Source organism: Scardinius erythrophthalmus, assembly GCF_964197995.2.
Source record: "Scardinius erythrophthalmus genome assembly, chromosome: 24".
Lineage (NCBI taxonomy): Eukaryota > Metazoa > Chordata > Actinopteri > Cypriniformes > Leuciscidae > Scardinius > Scardinius erythrophthalmus.
The window spans coordinates 7,593,687-7,618,859 of NC_138244.1; the positions used below are offsets into that span (position 1 = coordinate 7,593,687).

The 25,173-nt window shown below is 39.0% G+C and overlaps 1 protein-coding gene across 1 annotated transcript in view; it reads right to left on the reverse strand.

Moving 5' to 3' along the window:
* cspg4 (chondroitin sulfate proteoglycan 4) overlaps positions 1–25,173 on the reverse strand; it is a 57,346-nt gene that overhangs the window by 24,794 nt on the left and 7,379 nt on the right. The window contains exon 2 of the mRNA XM_081355828.1: positions 564–727. Coding sequence (XP_081211954.1) covers positions 564–727 — 164 coding nt within the window. The remainder of the gene's footprint in view (positions 1–563; positions 728–25,173) is intronic.

Consider the following 25,173-nt stretch of genomic DNA (forward strand, 5'->3'; position numbering starts at 1 on the left):
GTGTTTATCTGTGCGGAGCGGGAGCCATTTTCTAGGGAGGCGACAGATGAAGAATAAATATCTCAGAGCAAACCAGTAACTCATTCTAGCTGTGGAAGCTTTTTCCATGTGTTGAGCTGAAAAACTGTGACGATCCTGTCACAGCGGAGCTGGAAGCGAATGTGAGTCATCCCTCTTCACCACAAACCAAACGGCTGCTTCTCAAAAACTCACATGAGATTTTCTCGTTGTGTGGCTCATTCTGGGGGCCTGAAGTCTTGAAGGGCCATGAGAAAATATTGGAGTTTGTATTTATTTGTGTAGTCAGTCTGGGTTATAATCCGCAGTTTGAAGAACTGCACCCTGTGCTTTCTGATTTAGCCAAATCTGATCTCTGTCTTTAGTGCATAAGTAGTAATTTACCATTTTTATCCACTTTTATCCAAAGCAATTTAACATAAAGAGCATTCAGACCGACAGTGAATTACAGCAATAAAGCTACTAGAAGTCATCTTAATGAGGTGATATGAGGACATGAAAAGTTAATTGACCCTTGAAGGATTTGAACCCAAAATGTATCTCACCTGTAGTCTGCCATTGTAAAGCTCCAACGAGAGGTAATCTCTGTGTCCCGCCGCCAGTAGGAGTAGGCCGCTACGTCTGCTGGTTTTAAATTGGAGCGACACTTGAAAACTTGACAGGTCTTGAATGGCATCTATTCGACAGTAGCTGTCCCCAAAATAGGAAGCTGCAAACACAGAAGGAGAAAGTTTTTTATTTTTTACTAGAAATATTTTAATGATGACGTGGACCATTAACGTGTGAATGTGGAAGTGAGAAGACACACAGCAGATGGAAGTTTGAATTGAAAACTTTTCCAGCTGTCTTGTCAGCTGTTGTGTAGAAAAGACACTGTTCTGAAGAGTTCCAGCTTCGACCCCATGAGAATGTTTATATAACTGCTTTACTGCAGGATTCCCAGAGCTTAGTGTGATAATGTCCGGCTGTATGCTAATGTAGCCACTTGCCATGGACTGAAAATTAGATTTTTTTTCTCTATTGCTTTCACTGTTGCTTTTAAATCATACATGCATCACTCCTGGGCCGTATGTCAAGGAGTTCCCCTGTTCTACTGAAGAGGTTTCACAGGGGCCAAATTAACAGCGTCTACGCAACGGTTACATTATATAACCAGACTCATTGGGAAACCCCTCCATGAAATTTTGGGAAGGATCCAGAAATGCAACATTCTCACAGGAACTATGGTCAAATGTCTTGGTAGAGGGTCGGGAGTCAATTTATGACTCATTTAATTCCCTTTTGCCAGATCATTTACAAGTTTTTTTCCTCTCCTTGATACAAATGTACCATGGTAATATTAGTGTCCACCAAAATACTATTGTTACAACAAAAACATCACATATTAACTTATTGTTTTAAAGGGAGAATTTCCCCCGAAATGAAAATTCTGTCATCATTTACTTACCCTCAAGTTGTTCCAAACCTTCATGAATTTCTTTCTTCCGCTGAACACAAAAGAAGATATTTGGAAGAATGTCAGTACAAAACAGTTGATGAGCCCCATTGACTTCTATAGTATTTTATCAACTGTTTGGTTACTCATATTCTTCAAAATATCTTATTTTGTGTCCAGCATAAGAAAGAAATTCTTGTGGGTTTGGAACAACATGAGGGTGAGTAAATGAAGACAGAATTTTATTTTTGGGTGAACTATCCCTTTAAAGAAAGTAGTAGCAAGTACTGATCAAATTTACAATGATAAATTAAGGAAAAAACATTTCTCGGCATTTACTCACACTTTTTGAACGAATCGTTTGATCAGGTTCACAAACCATGTCTGAATGATTCATTCAGGTATCTGATTCTTGAGTTCACTCACTCTTTTACTTGAACTCACTCATTTATTCAGACATAGCAAATAACAGCTCTCTGGAAAGAAAGATTACCAGTAGATTAGTGATTTAAATGTCAGTTTGTTCCTCACACAAAGCTATTGACTTCAGAACACTTGGAATACAATCATCTGGACTATGTTTATGGTTCTTTTCCATCCTTTTTGAAACTTGACATTTGGAGAACCCTTTAATTGTAACTGCATGGTATATCAATACATCCTTCAAAACGTTTTGTTACACATAAGAAAGTAAGTCTGGGTTTTGGAATGACATGAGGGCGAATAAATAATGACAGATTTTTAAAAAGTAAATTACTTATTTATCCTTAACAGAGTAGGCAGCATCTGAAATCATTCAGCAAAAATTAGTATCATTAGCTAATGGCTAAGCGCTAACTCCTAAGTCATGGCCACCAGCCTAGTTGTGTTTCTATTTGTTCCTCTGTATTCATGAACAAAGGAAAAAAAAAATGATTTGAGAGAACACTTAATACTCAGCATAAATAATGTTACAGTGAACTGAATGTGCATTTGGGAGTAAACTATTTTAATGTGCCAAACGTCTATTTTATGAACACAGACCCTCTTTAGAGTAACTGAAACACTCATTTGCACTCATTTGAGTGAGTGATGCATAAAAAGCATCAGAGATCTTCAAAGTTCAGCAAAGATACGCCCAATATACATTCAGTCAATGCACTCCAAAAAAACAAACACATAAATCTTGCAGAAAGAGCCAAACACAACAGGAGGCAGAGCAAAACACTGAGGCTTATACGATCTCTCATACAATAATCTATAATGCTGAAAAGGTTGTAACATTTAGATCTGAGCCAGCATAAGACTGTCCACACAGATCTGAGACCCTCGGATAGCATATAAAGCAGAGCAAACCCAAAGAAGCGAGATCCATTTTAATGAAGCTCCATTTATCTGAAGCCCGTTAGTCTGATTTAGTTTATATCAGTGCTCAACGACCTTTGAAACACACAGGAGATTTGCAAGAGCCAGAGAGAGAATACATGGAATTAGTTGGGAATATTTCCCTCAGCTTTACGATCATCAGATCTGTTTTTGTTGGAATATTCAACGAGCACACCGACAGAGATTGGGCAACTGGAGCCCAAGGACTCTGAGGTTCAATCTGCCGTCAGTGCGCACTGAGCATGCTCAGACCAGAAGAGACACAAGGGCCACAGTTAGCACAGCCAGGACGCATGAATCTGGAACCCATTACAGCTCTTTGAGGGGATTCTTAATGGGACACATGTGTTGAAGACCCCCAACCATTCCAGGATTCAACGTGCACCAAGACTCGTCTTTATAGGCCAGTCACGTCTCATTGCGTGCTAAAAAAAAGCTTTTGTTTGTGAATGAGCATCATTATTCTGTTGGTTAGTTGATTATGAAACTCCATCAGTTGAATGCAAACGGCACATCTGTCTTTTACACACCAGTTATTTTAAAGAGGGGAACACTGTCTCAAAAGAAAACCCAAAGCGGAAAAATCGAGAGTGATGGCAGATTCTGACAGAAACATGGAATCTATGTGTGCCAAACTGGAATTACTAAATTTAATTGGCAATGGTGGAAAAATAAATCCACTCAGAAAACCAATATGAAATCAGAATTTATCCTATTAACTTTATTTAAACACATTCCTTGCTTCACTTTTTCAGACTCTTCAATCCCTTGACCTCCAAAACACCTCCATTCTACGTAATGCCCACTTTGATTGTCCAATTCTAGGAATATCTCAGATTAATAGTAAATGTGGTCATGCATATGTCCTATGAGGACTACATTTCAAACTACATACAGCGGGGGAAATAAGTATTGAACACGTCACTTGGGTCTCATTGCCAAGGTGTCACACAAGACACATCTCATGATGGGTAAAAGCCATCATGAGACCTAAAAGCCATCATGAGCTGTCTCAAAACCTTCGCAACCTAATTGTTGCAAAACATAATGATGGCATTGGTTATAGGCGCCATTCTAAGCTTCTGAATGGTCCAGTGAGCACTTTTGGGGCCATAATACAGAAGTGGAAAGACAATAATTTCACCATAAATTTGCCTCGACCAGTGCTCCTCGCAAGATTTCTGATAAAAGAGTGAAAAGAATAATCAGAAGAGTTGTCCAAGTTGTATGTATGGCTTACTTGGGTTGTTACCAACATCTGGTGAAAATTTCATGTCAATAGCACCTTTGGAAATATATTTACTGAGAAAAATGATGACGTGTTCAATACTTTTTTCCCCCGCTGTATTTCAACTATGACATAAAAATACATACTTCATCGGTGATGGTAAAGTACATACTTCTGTATATGTGGTAAGTCAGAATGCTAGTATTGGACATACTACGACTTGATAAAATAGTTGATCACACAACCTTCAGTTACACATTAAGTTGTGTTTGCATGTAAGCATTAGCATGAACATTTTTATGCATTACAGAAGTTAAAAACAACAAAAAAAGTCATCAGCCCACATTATTTCAACTTACTTTTTCAATTATTTTCAACAGAGGAATTCCTGGTGAAAAACTACATTACCCATGATTCTGTAGAGAAATCTCTACCAATCAGAGAATTGTTACATAAAACAAATCATGAATCAAACTTACAATATTTGTATGCATATATTGCTATAAACCTAAAATATATTGTTTCTATATATATTTTAAATTAATAGTATTATATTTCTTATTTCATTATTTTTACTTCAATAATGTAATTCGCTTTCCCACATTTAAGGGATAGTTCACCCAAAAATAAAAATTTTGTCATCACTTACTCATTCTCAAGTTGTTCCAAACCTATTTCTTTCTTCTGTTGAACACAAAAGAAGATATTTTTAATGTTGATAATCAAACCGTTGACGGTCGCAATTGGCTTTCATAGGAAAAGAATAGCTACCTTCAACTTTCTGGTTACAGCATTCTTTAAAATCTCTTCTTTTGTGTTCAATAGAAGAAAGAAACTCTGTTCCAAGGTTTGGAACAACATGAGGGCGAGTAAATGACAGAATTTTCATTTTTGAAGGCTGTTAAGTACTTAGACTAATACCTTTTTGTCATGTTTTCTAATAATTTTTTGCTTCAAATCAAACTTTGTAATGTTGTGATTCACATCATAGCTGTTTGGTTTGGTTCATGGCTTATAACTTGAAAAGAAAGACTTTTTTATAAATCCATATGGGAAAAATTGAATGCGAAAAATACTTTCAGAGCCAAGGCCGAACTGAAAAAGCATGCATGGATGCACTCAAAAATGCCCTGGAAATAATACTAACACTACGATTTGGGATGCACTCAACCTAACCTTGCATTCTGTGTAGCACAGAAAGTAAATGAATTGGGTTGCAGTCCAGCTCTTTTGATGTGACTTTCTAAGTCACACTAGCTTAATCATATGATGCTCCTATTGCTCTTGCATCCTTCGCCCTGGGAAACTGTGTTTATTTGTGTGTGTGTGTGTGTGTGTGTCCCTGGTCGTCTGCCAGGGCAGATGGCGCTATCGTGAGGACCGCTGCAGTCTGTATTTTTAGTGCTCAAAGGGAACTGAGTGGGTCTCTGTCTCCCCATCCTGTGAATGAATCAGACGCACCCTAGTTCCTCAAAACCCTGTCAGATGTCCGGAACATTCACACGGAAGCAGAAACAACTGAAACCAGCGGAAGAAACCTACTGTTTAATCGGCCAAACAAGAGATGTGCAGATCACAGAGGAACCAGACTAAAAAAATCCATAATGAAGCATGTTTTTTATGTTCTGTCTAGAGACTAAACCTCTCTGAAGGTGACCTTAAACTCGCTTGCTCATTTGCCTCACGAATGATTTGTTGTCCAGGGCTGCAGTCATGGGGAATAAACGGATCTCTCCGCAGATGAGCTCTGTGCCAGTAAATCGGGCCTGGACTCGATCCATACACCTGCTATTATAAAATGACTTGTCTGAACTTTCACCTGAGCTTTCATCCACAAATTACATTTACACAACTAAAAAAAAAAAAAAAAAAAAAGAGTACTAGTCACTTTTGAAGAAAAAGAGTCACTGAGTTGAGTTCTGTTTGCATTCTGCCTGCATTTTTCAAAGAAACACACATAATTAATCTAAAATATCAATTTTTAAGAGCACATCTGAAAACATGGCAAACATCTTTTCACGTGTAGTCTCTATGGCAACAACGAGTGACCATTGCATTTCCTAAAACAAACCGCCGAGCTGCCGGTAAGATTAAACATAGTACATAAATAGTGGTTTTGCTGATGAGTTGTTCCTCTGGTTGTGTAGAAACTGTGTGTGTGTGTTTGTGTGTGAGAGAGGGATGGTTGTAATTACATCAATCTTAAAGCTGTGTTTTACTGGAGTCTCTCTATATAGACTGAGCTTTTTGTGGGGATCACTGTTGCTATGGCAGATCAAAAACAGCCTCTGCGTTGATCAAAGTCTGGCAAGATATTTTGAGAGGATATTATTTTACAAGAAAATAAGGATGATGACACATAAGTAAACATGCAGGCCTATGCAGCCCCCCCCCCTCCCCTCAAAAAGCTATAGACTATAAAAATAGCAATGCTTCATAACTTGTTCTGAGCAACACGTCCTTCAAGAAATAGAAAAAACATGTAATACAGTATTATTACATTATCCTTTCATTTCCTCCGCATGTTTTCATTTGAGCTAATAACGTAATAATTACGTCAAGACGCATCACGCATGCTATATTTGAATATACATGAATATGCGCTATATTGCTGAAGAGGTTTTCAGCAAAAAAAACTTTGTTCTTTATCATGACATAAAGCTATCGCATGATTTCGGAAGTCTTATAGCGAACAAGGAGTCCCTATTAACTACAATTATGCATTGAACAACCAGTCCCCATTCACAACCAGAATGCAACATAATTCCTTTCACGAGGGCGAGTAAATGAAGACAGTCTTTGAAACTATTAATTTAAATACGCAATTCTGATCGACAGGTGCTGTATTACAGAAGTGTCCTATCTTTCTGTAACACAGCTACAGTTAAATAAACAAGAGTTGAATCAGTGTGTGTCTTCGTTCCTGAAAGAATACAGACAGTTAATTGTTTTATTACTGAATGAATCAGCGTTCGAACGAATCGGTTGAGTGAATGATTCAATAACTTACAAACAGGCTGTGTCTGATATCACCCCCTATACCCTCATTCACTATTCCTAACATTACTCCACTTGAATGAGTGAATGAAAAAAAAAAGAAAGAGCAAATTCAACTTGTTGCATGTTTATCGGTTGTACACGCGTTATTGCAGTGCATTGTGGGATTGAATGACTGCACTCGATAACATCCACTGTGGTTTCGGACACCACTACAAATGGCTTTCCCCTCAAATAGTGCCGTTTTTAAGGGTATAGGGGCGATTTTGGACACAGCCATACAGTCAGTAGTTTTGTTCTTGAATGAATCAATGTTTTGAACGAATGATTGAGTAAATGTCTCATACATAAAGAGTCACTTGTCGCCACCTATTGGCTTAACGATGTAACCAGCAGAAAAGACCCTAATTAATATCCACTAATAATGCAAGAGCATATATTAGAACATATAAGAGCGTATATGTCTTTTTTTATCTAGTTTTTCATGATTTGGCCCCATTAAACTTGGCATTCTGGGAGTAGTTTTCCTTCCAGAGGACTTGAAGGTATAAAAGTGCTGTTTGGACGATATCAGAGATTGTTCCATGAGCTGAACTGAAGAGTATCTCAGGGGTAACGACAGACAAAAGCTGTTTTACAGAACCATAAGCACATGTAACTGAACTCAAATGTACTGTTGACCCACAGAGGTTCGCATCTATACCCTTCCCTCACGTTTCTCTCAGATATCGCTCCTCTCTTCTCTCAAACACTTGCTCAGAGGGAATTACTGCACCGTTTCCACAGCACACTGCTGACACTGATATTAATTAAATCATCTCAACCTTTAAATACAAACAGCGCGCTCACATTCTCACACACACGCGAGCCAGAACTGCCTGAGAAATCTCCACTCTCTGCTTGAACAAGAAGCGTAATTGCAGATGTGCCTAAAATACACTCAACACAAACAGAGAGGAAAGACAAAAGTGATTATAGGAGGCTGAGAAGAGTCTTTTCTTCTGTCTGTGTTTCTTGTGAGAAGTAAAACACTGAAACGTGTTTATACTGGTTAAGAACAAATACTTAAAGGAGTCATTTCACGCTAAACAAGAATAACCTTGTTCTTACAAAATGAAGACTCATGTTCACAAGATCTGTACAAGTTACTTTAACATATGATCCTATTGAGTATTTAACAACTTGGTGGTGGTTTTATTACTCATTTCACATGTGAAATGTTCATAACAAACGTCATTTACATATTTTAAAGGTACAGTAACAAAAAAAAGTCTGTTTAATTCATTCTTACAGTAAGTGAGAGTAAGAAAGTGGTCATGAAAACTAAATTACAGGCATTTTTGGTGCAAGAATGCTAATAAGTGGACTCAAGTGCATGGCCTTGATGTCATTTTAAAAGCAGGGAAACTTATTATATCTTGATGAAAGTTTACAAAGACATATATTTCTAAATACATGCACCTATGAATCTTGCATAATAAGACCATCTTAAAACAGAAATGCATTTGTGTGCTAGAAACCCTGTATGTTTGATCCTACAGGTCAGAGCTCTGGATTCTGCCGCTGAACAGGAAGTGGGGGAAGGTAAAAGGTGAGCATCTGGAGGGAAAAATCCAATTTTTTTGTTCTCTCTCTCTCTCTCTCCGCTCAGTGAATAAAATGAGCCAGAAAATGTGTCTTAATGTGCAGACGTCATAAACGACCGTTATTGCGCTCCACAGGAGCTGAGGCCCATGTTTGGTTTGCAGTAGCTCATGTCCAGAGAACGAGGGAACATGCTGAATTATTTTCCCTAGCGGACACGTAGCACTTTCAGATGCTCCCTGCAGAATTTTTAGAAGCTGACGTTAGATTCACCGCAGCAGTGCGAGAAACTGCCCCGTTAGCATGATGTCACTCACCAGCATGCAAAAGAGAGACATAGGCTGCGTCCCAAATCGCATACTCTCTTGATTTATTGAATAAGTAATTACTAAAAAACGTTCTAGTATGAATGTCTGTATTATGAAAGTAATTCATACATACTACATTGGCAATGTTGTCACTGTCATGTGACCCACCAGCGTCAGTTGTGTCGCTTTACTTCCATTCACAAATCCTCTCCCATTGACTCACGGGATAGTAAAGTATCCATCATATGCACACTTCAGAATCTCGCCGGATTCAAGGTATTCACATCCGGGTACTTTTTGCAGACTCTTTTATGAGTACTGTGAATTCAGACATACGTCACATTTTGTTTTTCACCTACTATATAGTATGGAAGTATGCGATTTGTATGGAAGCTTGTTTCCGCCACTGAATAAAACATTTTAAAAGATAATTGCGACTTTTTATCTCACAATTGCGAGTTTACATCTCGCAATTTTGACTTTATTTCTCAGAATTGCGAGATATAAAGTCAGAATTCTGACTTTTTTTCTCGCAATTGCGACTTTATATCTCGCAATTCTGACTTTATATCACGCAATTCTGACTTTATATCTCAGAATTCTGACTTTATATCACGCAATTCTGACTTTATAACACATAATTGCGAGTTTATATCTCGCAATTCTGACATCTTTTCTCAGAATTGTGAGATATAAAGTCCAATTCTAAGGGGGAAAAAAAGACGGACTTATTTTTTATTTTTTTTTACCTTAGAATAGTTTATATCTCACAATTCTGACTTTATAACATGCAATTGCGACTTTATATCATGCAATTCTGACTTTATATCTTCCAGTTGCGTGATATAAAGTCAGAATTCTGTGTTATAAAGTCAGAATTGCGTGATATAAAGTCGCAATTGCGAGAAAAAAAGTCAGAATTCTGACTTTATAACACGCAATTGTGACTTTATTTCACGTAATTCTGACTTTATATCTCGCAATTCTGACTTTAAAACACGCAATTGCGACTTTATTTCACGCAATTCTGACTTTATATCTCGCAATTCTGAGAAATAAAGTCAGAATTGCGAGATGTAAACTCGCAATTGTGAGATAAAAAAATCGCAATTATCTTTTTTTTTTTTTTTTGTGGCGGAAACAAGCTTCCATAGATTTGGGATGCAGCCATTGAGAGGAGTAAAAAAGGGGCAGAACCCGGAATTAAGATGCTAAGCCTTACGAACACCCAGATGGGGATCTCATTTTGAACTCACTGAGATCTCACAGTCTGCAACTCTTTTTTGCCTGGATGCTTATTTGTGACCTTAAAACATGAGCTCTGACTCCTGACCTGTCGCTGCATCGAAACACCGTCCCATGGGAGCAAACCTCACGCACTTCCTTTAACTCAAGCTCTGCAGTTTTCAGACTGAGCAAAAGTTCAGTGACAATGTATTTTCCTCGCAAAAGACAACAATTACAATGCATTTAACATCCATTATGTCAACTATTTCCAAACATTACGATTGTGAAAAGTATGATATGATAATGGTGTTTCCAAAGGAATCTTAAAGCAATTACTATATACTTAAGTTTATGCACTTAGTGTGATTTAAACAAACCCCTTATCCTAAGTATTAAAATTAGGGCACATTACACATCCCGTTGTGCTGCAGACATGCATTAAGTTAAGTCATCTTTATTTATATAGCACTTTGTACAATACAGATTGTTTCAAAGCAGCTTTAAAGTGATGCATTACCTCAAATTGTTATTCTTGATGAGGAGAGGTTTGCTACTGCTTTTCTCAGTTATCACACTCACAATCTATAAAACTGGCAAAAAAATAAATAATTGGACGAGAAGTTGATTATTTTTCAACTTATTAAGTCGTTTCTGAGATGGAGAAGATTACTATTATTTGGTTGAAGATTATGAAAGCAATTTCTGTTCTTTTAAAATGTCATGCACTGATGATTTGCGCACAATAATACCAGAAACCTTGATTAAAATAAATAGTGCTGATTTCGATTTCATGAAGCCTTTGAAGGAGCTGTACTCGAACACAGATGTGATTGTGTAAATATTGACTATCGACGTGTGGGGAACAAGTCGAACAACGCAAGCCTTGTGCTGTTAGCATGAGGTCAATCCCTGATTTCTATCAACTCGTCATTGCGTGAAACACTTCATTCAGCTACATAACTCACCTCATTACTGTCGACGTGGAGCGATTTAAACTCTGACAACTGAACCTTTATGCCTGTAAATGCATGTGTGTTTGTGTGTGCAGGAATTCCTCTGGTCTGTAAGAAAAAGTGCAGGTGTGTTTCATCAGAGAGACCAATCTGACAATTCATGACCATGACCAATATGTCATGGCAACATATGTTTTCCATTACTTTAACTCATTAAAATAATTTGGTAACACTTTATTTTAAGGTGACATAGTTACAAGTTACTACTGTACATACTTACTTTAGTAATAACAATATATTATGCATCATTACAAGTAACTAACCCAAAACCAAACCCTAACCGTAACTCGGTTACACTTACGGTTATTTTACGGTGTCATTGTTACAGTGTAATTGTATATTTAAGTACTGAGTAATAATTAACTACATGTAGTTACTATAGGGTTAGGGTAGGATTAGGATTTGGTTGAGGGTTAGTTGCATGTAATTATGCATAATTTATTGTTATTGCTATGGTAAGTACATGTAACAAATGTAACAAGGACACTGTAAAATAAAGTGTTACTTATGCAGCCAGTTTGATTATACTTAAAAAATGAAGGCAATGTAGCCAACATGCCATAATTCAGTCTGATTTAATAGCAAACCTCATCTTAAAAAGCCACATAACTTTAATTATCATTCATGTTCACAGCACAAACTGTGCAGGACTGAAGTTAAATTGCGTTAACATTTTGTTCAGACCTCAAGGCCTAAGTATGAGTAACAGAAATAAGTGAATCTTGCCTTAGCATATTTCACCAATAAAACCTTTTCCAGGAGTGCACAGTGATTCAGCGTGTATGTGTGTGGGAAAACCACAGGGTTTAATTGTAATCAGAGACTGTTTCTAATCCATACGGTTTACATGTCTGATTTTACGGCAGTAGAGATGAGATGGTTCTGCTAGCTCAGGGCTCGCCGAGTATCAAACTCTCACTAATGGCAGGGTAATGGTTTAAACATGTGGCTCGGCTGGAGATCACCGCAGAGGAGGTGTGTGTGTTTAAACCAAGCCTGTTGAATGTCAGCGTCTCCTGAAGGTGCCCTTTAAACACCCTTAGTTCTCTCTTTAGCCGAAAAACGCACCTTTTCATCATATAACACATTTAATACTGGTCTTTGAGATCCACTGTGTGGGTGAATGTTCTAGAAGACAGATGGTTGGACAGTCCTCCTAATATGGCGCTGTAAAAGTCAAAGCAGACAGGAGTGTGTATTTATGCAATTCTGAGCACAGGTGAAATTTTCGCCCCGTCTCACGATCACCACATCGATGCGGCCCCAGACAGATGAGGACGAATATCTGCCGGGAGATGCCGAACATGAGGAGATTTAGAAATGGAAAGGCCGAAGAGGAAATGCATAAATATTAATAATGCTGGCATCTGTGAATTTCCTATGAGTTATGATGCATTCAAGTTATCCTGGTCTAAATAAAATGGACATTTCTTTCTATCTTTAATAGTTTCCTAATAGCACAAGAAGCTTTTTAGTGTAATTAATGTTATCCACTGTATGTCCTTTATCATCGGCCATATTCCGAATGAAAAATTCGCTGAGTGTCGCTGCTTTAACTTAGCAACATACTGAAATCAATTTATGCAAATAATGCTACTAGTATGATGCATTGGCTGTAATCATTAAAAAAAAGACTGCCTTTGTAGAGCATTTCTGATCATTCATTGCAAAAATTATATTTTTAATGAATGTTTGTCCAATTTTTCCACGAAAATCCTTGGAAAAAAGGATTTATTGTATATTGAATTTACACATATTTTGTCCTACTGAACTTGTTTGCTAAGACAAAATACGCTTAATGTATTGCTATAAGTAAATGCTTAAATAAATCTTATTTAAATGCTTTTTGGACATTTTAACGGGAAATTAGACATTGACTCTTTCCCCACCATTGACGTAATTTTCCATCGTTTATGAGACGTTTTCCCACCATTGATGGAGTTTCTCGTAATGTATGAGACAACGCTTCCCTGACACTTGAAGGAATTTTCCATCATTTAAAAGGCAACGCTTCCCCACCATTGACGGAATTTTCTGTCTTTTGTTTTTTTCACTGTTAAATGGTATAGGGGGCGCTATTATGCATCTTCTGAAAGAGGCTCTGCTCTTTCTATTGACATATTACATGTTCAGATATTCATACAACAAAATATTCTGAAATATTTTTGAAAATGATCAAAATTGCTGATGGTGACTGGCAAGTTTTTTTTAAAAAAATGCTGGCGGGGAAAGAGTTAAGACAAGGGTTCTTTGCAGGATGCTGCCTAAGTATTAAACCTATGCCTAGGTTTTAAAGCTCTATTCTTCTGTAGGTCTCTCTCCTGTTTCTGGTGTAGATTAGCGTGAAGGATGTCTTCTGCTTATAGGAGGGACTATAAATCAGCCTGATTCTTAGGAGACATTCAAAGCTCCCACAGGTCCTGTTACACTCTTACTGCTCTCTGCTTTGCCTTCACTATATACAACACACACACATATGGATGACCCCTGTTGTTCACTGACCTGTAGGGGTCACATGTTATAGGCCTAACTGTAACCACTGCTGCTGACACGCTCGTGTGTTTCACATTATGAGGATAGATTACAATGATCCACTGCAGAAAAGCCTTCAGGAATGAAGCAGAACCCAAAAAAAAAAAAAAAAAAATTCTGGAACTGTAATTACTATGACTTTAGATCTTTCTGGACTTTCTTGGCTGTCTTTGTGCTTACAAAGTATGTCAGGAACAAGCCATCCATATTCCATCCATCCATCCATCCATCCATCCATCCACCTGTCTATCTCACTATCCGTCTCTCTGTCAATCCATCTGTTCATCCATCTATCTTTCTTGGCTGTCTATGTGTTTACAAAATATGTCATGATCAAGTCATCCGTCCATCCATCCATCCATCCATCCATCCATCCATCCATCCATCCATCCATCCATCCATCCATCCATCCATCCATCCATCCATCCATCCATCCATCCATCCATCCATCCATCCATCCATCCATCCGTCCATCTGTCCATCCATCCATCCATCCGTCCATCTGTCCATCCATCCATCCATCCATCCATCCACATGCATGCATGTCTATCTGCCTCTCTGTCTATCTCACTGTCTGTCTATTTATCTATCCATCTGTTCATCCATCTATCCATCTGTTCATCCATCTATTTTTCTTGACAGTCTTTGTGTTTACAAAATATGTCATCCATCCATCCATCCATCCATCCATCCATCCACATGCAGGTCTATCTGCCTCACTGTCTTTCTGTCTGTCTGTCTATCTATCCATCTGTTCATCTATCTAACTTTCATGGCAGTCTTTGTGTTTACAAAATATGTCATGAACAAGTCGCATGAACAGTGTGCACTGATATAGAGAATAAAAATGGAGTGACTTTGTAACTTTGCAGACCTTTTTCATGCTTAAACAGCAACATTACACACTAATGAAAGTTGAAAATGTAAACAAGGGTTTGAAACAGTGTTCTCAATGTTCTCAAATCAGAAGATCTAAGCTTACAGGACAGATCATTCTTATCGAACGTGGATCTTCTCTGATGGACCACATCAAACCTCAGCTCACGGTGTTCCTCTCCGCCGGAGCTCTTCAATCTGATAGCTGAAATATCACACAGATTGGGGATTATTGTTTGGCTTGACGACAGAAATTGACTCGGAGGCAACTGGGATCTGGTAGAACACAACTATAGACTCTTTGTTTAACAGACTGTGCCTTTCATTCTTTCATCTGTTTGTTGTTGTTATTTTTGGTGGCTTGTGACCAGACGCATTTCTTAACACCACGACGGCGCTTCATTTTTAACATACCATCAGCTGGGCGTTCCTGGACACAATCAAAAGCATTTCTCAGGAGGTGAAAACATCTCACTCTGTAAACAATTTGCTAGCAAACAACACAAGGAACCAATTTGCGAACCTCTTTTAAATACTATTACATTTTGTGCTGTGAATTCCAGAACACTCTGTGACACACAGAAACCTCTTTCACATCTGATTAGTGTTTTTAATTTCACAGACTCTTAATAAGAGCTGTGGAGTGTGTACGGACGAATGCATCTGTCAGACTGAGACTGTCTTTACAACCTTTATCAAAAAATTGCTGCGCTATTATAGAAATACACTACTAGTTCACATTGCAATCTATTATTATGGTATCACTGGTTTCAGAATGTCAAATAAAAAAAATAAAACTGGTTTGCCATTTTGTATGTTGGTCAGATAGTCCCTTTCTCACTATATTGAACACTTCTTGTAGACTAAATTTGATATTGATAGTCAAAACAAAGTATATGCAAGACTAGCACCAACCTAGAACTAAATGACTCGCTCGAAGGCTATTCACATTATGCACAGAAGTTTAAAACATCAGGTTAAGCGTCTGTTCAAATAGTAGTGACGCTTGCTTTGGCAAAAACTCTTTCATTCACGTCAAATTAAATATGGCATCTACCCTGACTAAGTTCCACTGAATCTCTCGCTGACTGAACCTTTTACTCATGTGAATCACACTAAATTAACCTGCAGCACATTTCTCAAGATTCCTTCAAGATGTTAAACAACAAAATACCAAAAATCAGGAGTGAGAACTGTAAAGCTTTTAACTGCCTCATAAACTTAATATAATGGCGTAATTTTGATTGATGCCTTTTTATATACTCAAAATGTATCATGGTTTCATAACTGTAAACAATTTCATATTACTCTGCTTTTATGTGCTAATTCAAACCTTGTGCTTGAATTAGTCATGCGGTGGGATCACAAAAGGCACTAATGAAGAAATTCAGACATGAATAAATAGAAAACACTTTTATAAATTTCACACATTTTCCCTTCAAATCCCTTTTAATGCTAGTCAAGGTCTCTTGCACCAAAAACAAGTCCTAATTGAATTTTTCATGACCATTTCCACTCTCTCTTACTAAACAGCCAAGGGAACCATTAAGCCTATATGTAAATGACCCTGGTTTTTGATTGGCTAACCTTTGCGAATGGGCGTGGTTCCTACATCAGACCTGGCCAAAGTGCTAAATAGATATTCATAAATAAACATAGACATCAAATGCTGTGGATATGTGATATTAAGCTGTAATGCGGTCAACCTGGAATAGTAATTAAATCGAAAATCCATAATCATACAAGCATCATCACAAAATAAACCCCAACAGGGTGATCAGGACACCTGACAAGAAGTAGAAGGGTTTTGCATATCCTAAAGTAATTTATTTGGCAATAATAAATAATAGTAAATACATAAATGGACATTCATCTTGATTCAAGGTTAAATTACTTAATGAGAGAAGGAAAAGACAGGAGAGCAATATAAAACTGGCAAAAATTGGTTGCCTGGGACAATATGCAGTTTAAAATGATTATACAAAAGTATCTGACCACAGAATTACCAGATGGACCAAAGCAGGGCTGTGCTGTCGGCTAGCTAAAGAACAGGGCCTGTGATAATACTGTTATAAAGCCGTAAATCGTATCAAGTTTTACTTAGTTTGGATTAGACAAAACCTTCCTAAGCACTGTAACGAATCGCTGTTCGTGTGGCCAACCATTCCAGAGCCATCAATCAGAGTTAATGACAGGCAGAGATGGGGAGTGTGTGTGTGACCGCAGGACAAGGGTGTCTAACTCCACCCATCCCTCGAGCTACTGCGCAGCCCAGTAACACACACACACACACACGCCCACTCCGAGGTCGCTACTTGTTCTTCACACCAAACTGCCTCTGAACACCACAAACATCAAGATGCCCTCTAAACGTCAATAACCAGAGCGCTCATCCATGCTAAACACTAAAAGTGTTTGAGTGTAAGTGTATGTTTTCATACTGTACTTAGACTGTACAATTTGTCCCCAGAATCGGACAAAAACTTGCATTGAGAACATCCTATTAACTATTAAAAATATAATTAACTTTAATACAGAGGTGTGAGTTATCTCTTAAAATAGTAAATGTTTTCTTTTTTGTGTGTGTGTGTGAGAATTTTCGATTTACCCCTTTTGCGCTTGAAGAGCTCCATGTTTATAGAGCGCTAACACAAAACTTGTAATCTCACAGAAACATGCTCTTTCAGTGAAGGAATTACTCAGAGTCCCTCACCTAGTTTCGCGTGTGCCGTGTGTGTGTCTGTGAATCACAGCGGGGCCGAAGCACCTTGTCAGCGCTGCTCATTTCCGCTGATTAACTCAACTGAGTCATTATGGTTTGTTAGACGGAAAGGGTTGGGATCTTCTCCCTGCCGCCACAGACAGGATCACCACGGCCCTGAGTGCCGCTATTGCAGTCCTTGAAGTGGATTTGCGCTCATAAGAGGGAGAGCTGCTGTTTTTTTTTTACCCTTTACGAGGCACCCGACTCAGACAGGAGGGGCCGACGGGAGGGGAGAGGGCGGATGGGGGCCAGTGGAAAGGGAAAACTGAGCAAATAAAGTAAATAGACTCAACAAAAGTCATTTTTCTGCTGTAAGAAAGGGTCTTTGTGCTGAAACCCCTCCGACCAAGGTGCATCACGGAAAACTAAGGTGGGGGGGATACATTTTTTGAATAAAAAGTACCAAAAAAGGAGACGTGTTTCACAAGCTGTTTGAATAACGGCTTCTTCCAGAAGCTCCATAACTCTGTGCCAAATGGTTTGGCTGTTGGTCGAGGGCGTTGTCCGTCTTACCTCTCTCTGCCAATGACAACAGCACAGCTCAACAAAACTCTTCACAAGGGCTTTATTTAGAAAAACACGCATCCTTTCCCTTCAGACTGACGCATCAGGCCTGTCCATCACATGTTAAAACATCTAATAAAACAAGTTTTGGGAACTAAATGCGCGTAGAGATCATTGGAAGCGGCAAAGCACAGACAACATGGCATTGTGGAGTTGTGTTATGGAGTGTGTTGCATGAAATAGTGGTGTTTTTAACTGTGTTGTGTTGTGGAATAGTTTTGCAGACCGTGATGCACTACACAGTTGCATCATAGAGCAAGTTGCACTATAGAATGCATTATAGAGCATGTCATGCTATAGAGAATATTGCGCTGTAAAGTTGTGTACTGTAGAGCGTGGCACTATAGAGTGGCATTATAGAGCATGTTGTGGTTATTATACGTTCTGCTGCACTATACAGTTACATTATAGAGCGTCACGGTATAGAAATACGAGTGTATGGAGTTGGTTTATACACCCTGTTGCAAAAGAGTTCTGTTATAAAGGGTCATGGTATATAGTCACATTATAGAGCTTTTCGGCATAGAGTTGCATTATAGAGCGTCATGGTACAGAGTTGCATTATAGAATGTGTTGCGGTATAGAATTGCTTTATACACCCTGTTTTGCGTAATAGACAATGCTGCTGTATAGAGTTACGTTATAGAGAGTGCCACATGATAATTCTGGATCAACATGAAACAGCATTCACAACTTATTTTGCTTTCCTAATGTGACTGATTTATGAATGAAATGGATATTCAATGAAAAAAGTTCTACAGACTTGATTTCATCCATTCAGAGTTGATTTGAGCATGAAAGGTGGTGTAGATATGACAGCTAAAAATAGTTATTTATAGACCAGAAATGTGTATTGACATTGTGAAGACAGCAAGTTTGTGAAGACAGACATGTGTGAAGACAGTAAATAGGGGTCAGTTTTGATTTTAATGTTGACTTGTCAGATATCAAAGAAAAATGTTGTAATAAATGGACAATATGTTGATGTATCTGAAATGTAGACTCAAAACAGAAGACAAAACTCAAAAAATCAAAAAACCACACTCACTTGCCAGTGAATTGTATACGTCTTCAATCATAAACCATAATTTTCCACCACACGTATGTGGAAGGTTTTCAAATATTTCCTTTGCATTTTATAGTCTAGAAACATATTCATAGTGTGTAAAATCCAGATGTCGCCAGGAATTCTGAGCCGTTTACTCAGTCACAGATGTTCGGTAATGCCTGAATCAACGTCATTCAATTTCATATCCGCTAAACGGAATAAAGTTCGGCATTGTCCTTGACTTTGTATTATAAGATTAATGCAGTTTTGTTCATCCATCATTCTCAAATTTTCCACGGCTTTTGAAAGCGCTCCACATTTGCCAAACAGACTGCCAAGTTAAACTGGCCCTGTTCGGAAACCTCTGTTTGTTCTGAGCAACATCCTGAAGTTGCATTCCTCTGACATTACTGGATCTACGGAGATGACACATGGAAAACTATTTACGATATGCGCACTTTCGCACCAAAAGCGGATTACAAGAGAGTGAGCATTGTGTTAGCGGCACATAGCGAAGAACAGAAGTCAGATTCACGGCTTTCCACCATTCCTACAATAGCAGCTGTTCTCGCATCCATCAAAATGCAATTCCCCCCGAGGGCCACTTCAGGCCCTGCTCATTGGCTTGCATGCGGGCTGGAATTATGGTATGATAATTAGATCTTTTCATTGTTTTTGAAGAATGCAGCTCGGCTCTTTCGCTTGCAGATGAAGTGTTTTGAAGGAGCTGCTTGGAATTCTCAGAGCAAATTCGCCCTTCGATTCCCTGACCTTCCCCAGAAGCTTCCAGACCTGACCAACATTTAGAGCTCCTCTGACTTCATTACTAGAGTTTATCGATTTAAACTCATGGCTGCTTACTGTCTGTTATGCAAACGGACTGTAGAGCCACTGTTTGATTCCTCCCCGGCGGTCTATCGCACTTTTGAGACCTCTAACTGGACTTTTAACAGTCCTGGGTGGAGAACAGGACAAACATTTACTTTAAATTCAGCTCTCAGGATCCTACTTAAATGAGTAATGACAGAAACCATTTTGCGTTTTTAATAATTGTGCAGAAGAACCTCATTTATAATAGATAACATGCCTTGTGGGGAATATTTGAGGTGTGAAGATTCTGAGGCATTCTGGTGTTTACGTTGAGGACGGGGTCAAAATTCTGTGGAATTTAGAAACTGAACATGCAGCGTTTAATGGCCTGGATTTAATTTACCATCGACTGCAATTAAAATGATCCATATGGATTCTTAGCATGCAAACAACCAGAGAACACCCATTTTGTGTCTGCGAGAGGACTGGAGCATTTGGTTAATAAATTCACATCGTTAGAGACCCCCCAAACAGGAGGTTAATTTACGTCCACAGAGTTGCTAATGGATAATTGCCCTGCTAATGTTTCCCCAAGAGGCTGCTGAAGTATTAGAGAACTTATTACCCCCCACCTACACACATCTCAAACAATACACACAGTCCACACACTCTACACATACACAACACTCGTTGGAAGCAGTAGCTTTCTGTTCATCCAAGAGTCAGTGTGTAGATGCAATAGAGTGTGTTGCATGAAATAGTGGTGTTTTTAACTATGATGTGTTATGGAATAGTTTTGTTGAAGTAGAATTGAATTGCAATATAGAATTGCATTATAGAGCATGTCATGCTATGGTGTTGTATTATAGAGATCATTGCGCTGTAGAGTAGAGACCTGCGCGGGACACAATGTTCAGTCCCGCTCCCGCCCGCTCCCGCAGTGTTCAGTCCCGCTCCCGCCCACTCCCGCAAAGATTTGTCATTTTTAGTCCCGCTCCCGCCCGCATCTGTGATATTATGTCCTGCTCCCGCCCGCAAATGCCCGCAAGACGGCAGGCAGCAGGATGGATGTTCACATTCTGTCTCACGAAAGGTCTTGGAAAAAAAATGCGTGCGCACATAATTCCTTACAGTAACTAACGCCAACAAAGATAAACATTAATCGGCCCAAATTTCAATAGGCTTAATTATCATGTAACATAAAAACAGCCTTAGGCATGGCCTACACACATAGGAACATTTGTTAAACGGATCATTTTTATCCTAGACTACAGGCCATTTAAACATTTAAAATGTGATCACCAAAACACGAAACGGTCCCATATTAGGCCTACGAACAGCATAATATTCACTAGTAGGCTAACAGTAACCAAAAAAAAAAAAAAAAAAAAAAATTATTCGATTAGGTAATATTATTATCTATCTAATATATATAATTATATATTAGATAATGTTAGAATGTTATTGCTGTCTATTTTGAGCTTTCGAGTTCGAACACGGAGCAGCGGGAAGGAATTGTCTCTAAACAAGTGTGCGTGAGATTAGGCCCCGCCCGTACTCCAAAGGACAACATCCACAAGTTTAGGCTGCTTAAAACGTTTTTATTGCTGCCAAACAGAATCTCCCTCAAAACTACAAATTATGTACGCTACTTTAATCATTTATATATTTTACTTTACACTCATATTTAATTTGCGGGAGTGCAGCGTATCATCCCTCCCGCCCGCACCCGCAAGTGCACCTCCATCATCCCGCCCGCGCCCGCAATGACCTTTCAAAATTTGTCCCGCGCCGCACTGTTTTGCGTCGCAACCCGCGGGTCCCGCGGGACTCCCGCGGGAGTGCAGACCTCTACTGTAGAGTTGTGTACTGTATAGCGTGTGGCAGTATAGAGTTGCTTTATAGACCCTGTTGCACTATAGAGTGGCATGATAGAGCATGTTGTGCCAGAGAGTTGCTTTATAGAGTGCTGAATCTGAGTTGTATTATAGAGCGTGTTGCTGTATAGAGTTGGTTTATCCACCATGTTGCACTATTATAGAGCTCCATTACAGAATGTCACAGTATAGTCGTTATAAAGCTTTGTGGTAAAGCTTTTGCGGTATGCAATAGAGTTTTGCTATAGAGTTGCGTTATCGACAATGCTGCTGTATAGAGTTAAAGGGTTAGTTCACCCAAAAATAAAAATTCTGTCAGTAATTACTCACCCTCATGTTGTTCCAACCCCGTAAGACTTTCGTTCATCTTCGGAACACAAATTAAGATATTTTTGATGAAATCTGAGAGCTGGCTCACTCCTCCATAGGCTTCTAAGACACTATGGGCCCTATCTTGCACCCAGCGCAATTGACTTTGTACACCGACGCATGTATCATTCCTATTTTGCACCCGCGCAAAGCGCGCTTTTCCCTCCACAGAAGCACGTTGCTAAACTAGGGAATGAACTTGCACTCCCTGGGCGGTTCAGCGCAAAAAAGGAGGCGTATTCTGGCGCAAACGTTCCTTCATGCTATTTTGCAGGTTTAGAAAACAATTGCGCCACTAACCAGGAAAAAACAGTTTAAAGTCAGTGGCGCGTTGCGCATGTTATTCATAAGCTATTTTAAGGGCGCATGCTTGGCCGTAATCAATGTAGCATGTGCACAACGCGCACTTTGATTCTCTCATCTACACAGAAGCAGCAGTTTTCATTTTTGCAAATCATACATTATTATGATAGATAGATAGATAGATGGATGGATGGATGGATGGATGGATGGATGGATAGATGGATAGATGGATAGATGGATAGATGGATAGATGGATAGATGGATAGATGGATAGATGGATAGATAGATAGATAGATAGATAGATAGATAGATAGACAATTTATTATAAAAGCATACTGTACATCTAGCTTACACATTTACCCAAATTATCATACGCCTTTTTAACCAAAGTTAATTTGGGTGGGTTTCTCCATCCCCAACGTCCCTGACGAGAGTGTTGCTCTCCTTGGCTGTGAACCGCTCCTGGCGTGCGCCTGGCAAATCCGCCGTTATGATAGGAATCCGCTTTAGAACAAATGCGCCTGCTCTTAAAGGGAATGTGAGATGACGCTCTGATTGGTTTATTTCACGTTACGCCCAAACCACACCTATGAATAATGAAGCTACTTCAGACCAACCCATTTTAGATTTGCGCCTGGCGCAAGAGTCATTTATCCCGCCAGGAAAATAGCAACAGCGCCTAGACCCGCCCACAAAGTTACTTGCGCTTTGCGCTTTGACACTTGCGTTTCAGATCGTTAAAATAGGGCCCTATAACTTGCTGGCCCAGAAAATGTATTAAAGACATCGTTAATATAGTCCAAGTGACTCCAGTGGCTCAATCTTAAGTTTATAAAGTGACGAGAATACTTTTTGTGCGCAAAAACAAACAAAAATAACGACTTTATTCCACTTTTCATTTCCTTCTCTCTGGGCCTCGAGTCTTTTCACGCAGTGTTTAAGCGTAGCGCGTCTGTGCACGTCACCACATATCACACACATGACCAGCGTCGCCCAATAGTGAGCCTACGTGGTGACGTGCAACACAGACGCGCTACGCTTAAACACTATGTGAAAAGACTCGAGGCCCAGAGAGAAGGAAATGATTTAATACATCTTTAATACATTTTCTGGGCCAGCAAGTTATAACGTCTTTAGAAGCCTATGGAGGAGTGAGCCAGCTCTCAGATTTAATCAAAAATATCTTAAATTGTGTTCTTACGGGGTTGGAACAACATGAGGGTGAGTAATTACTGACAGAATTTTTATTTTTGGGTGAACTAACCCTTTAAGTTAAAGAAGCGTAATGTTGCGCCATAGAGTCGCTTTATAGAGTGCTGCATCTGAGTTGCATTATAGAGCGTGTTGCTGTATACACTCTGTTGCACTATGGAGTTATAGAGCGTCACGGTATAGATTTATGTTGTGTTGCGCCATACAGTTGCGTTATAGAGCATCATGGTATAGAGTTGCATTATATAAGTGTTGCTGTATAGAGTTGCTTTATACACCCTGTTGCCCTATAGAGTTGTTATAGAGCATCACAGTATAGAGTCAAGTTATAGAGCATGTTGCACCATAGAGTTCGCTTTATAGAGCGTGTTGATGAATAGAGTTGCTCATACATTCTGTTGCACAATAGAGTTGTGTTATAGAACGCCACGGTATAGAGTTGCATTATAGACCTTTGTGGCATAGAGTTGCACTATAGAGCATGTTGCGGTATAGAGTTGATATAGAGATGGTGATATTGTTTTATAGACCATGCCGCTTTCTAGAGTCACATTATACAGTAGAAGAGCGTGTTATGAAATAGTTTCATAAAAGACTGTGTTGTGGAATAGAGCTGCGTTACACCACAAAAAGAGTGTTCTGAATAATTTTCCAGTTAATTTATGTGAAAATCCTTGAAACAAGACAAATGCACTTGAGTAGCAAAACTGCAAAATATATTAAGACTTGTTTTCATAAACTGTATCTTAAATATAAATGTATTTTGTCTTACTGCACTTGGAGTTTTTTCACTTGTTTATACTTAAAAGAAATGAATAAATCACAGGAATAAAGACAAATACCCTTGAATTAAAGCACATTCAGTGTTTAATATCTTATGCAGTGCTGTGTAAAGAAAATGTATCTTGTTTTAAGAATGTTTAGATGAAAAAGCAAGTGAAAAAAACGAAAAGTGCACAGACTGTGTTGCTATGTTAAAGATTAAGTTGTGCTATAGAGATCCGTGACTGACAGCTGGCACTCTGCTTATTTAATTCCTTTCCTTCTACTTATTTTAAGCTCACAGAATCCTGCGATGACGGAATAACTGTGTCCCTGTGACTCACAGTAACGACCTGCTACCCCACCCAGTCTGCTAACAGCAGCCTCTGAGGCAGCACATGCCCCGTTTGAGAGCGGGTTATATTTATCCCCTCCACTGCAGAGAGGCCTGTCCCAGCGCTCAGCTCGGTCTCCAGAGAGCGCCTTTCTAAAGAGATGTTTGCACATTACCCAGAACGCCTCTGGCTGGATGGAGGTTTAATGCAGGACAGAAGTCAGAGCTGACACGCAGGCATGCTAACGGCTACGTGAGGATCCCAGTGGAAAGTTCTAGCATCTCCTCTTCGCTCACAGACTACCGCCAAACCAGAGAGCACTATAGACATGGAAGACTGGAAGATTTACCTGCAGTTAAGACTGTTCACAAACGAAAAAGTTCACAAATGAAATTCTGTTTATAAAGAAGCCAGCTTTCAGGATCTATTTTAGCTATATAGAGTTCTTGAGTTAGCTACATGATTCTTTGAAGATTAAGAAGGTTTTACTGTACTCTCATAAAAAAATACTGTGTTGGTACCATGGTACAATAATGGTAACACCAT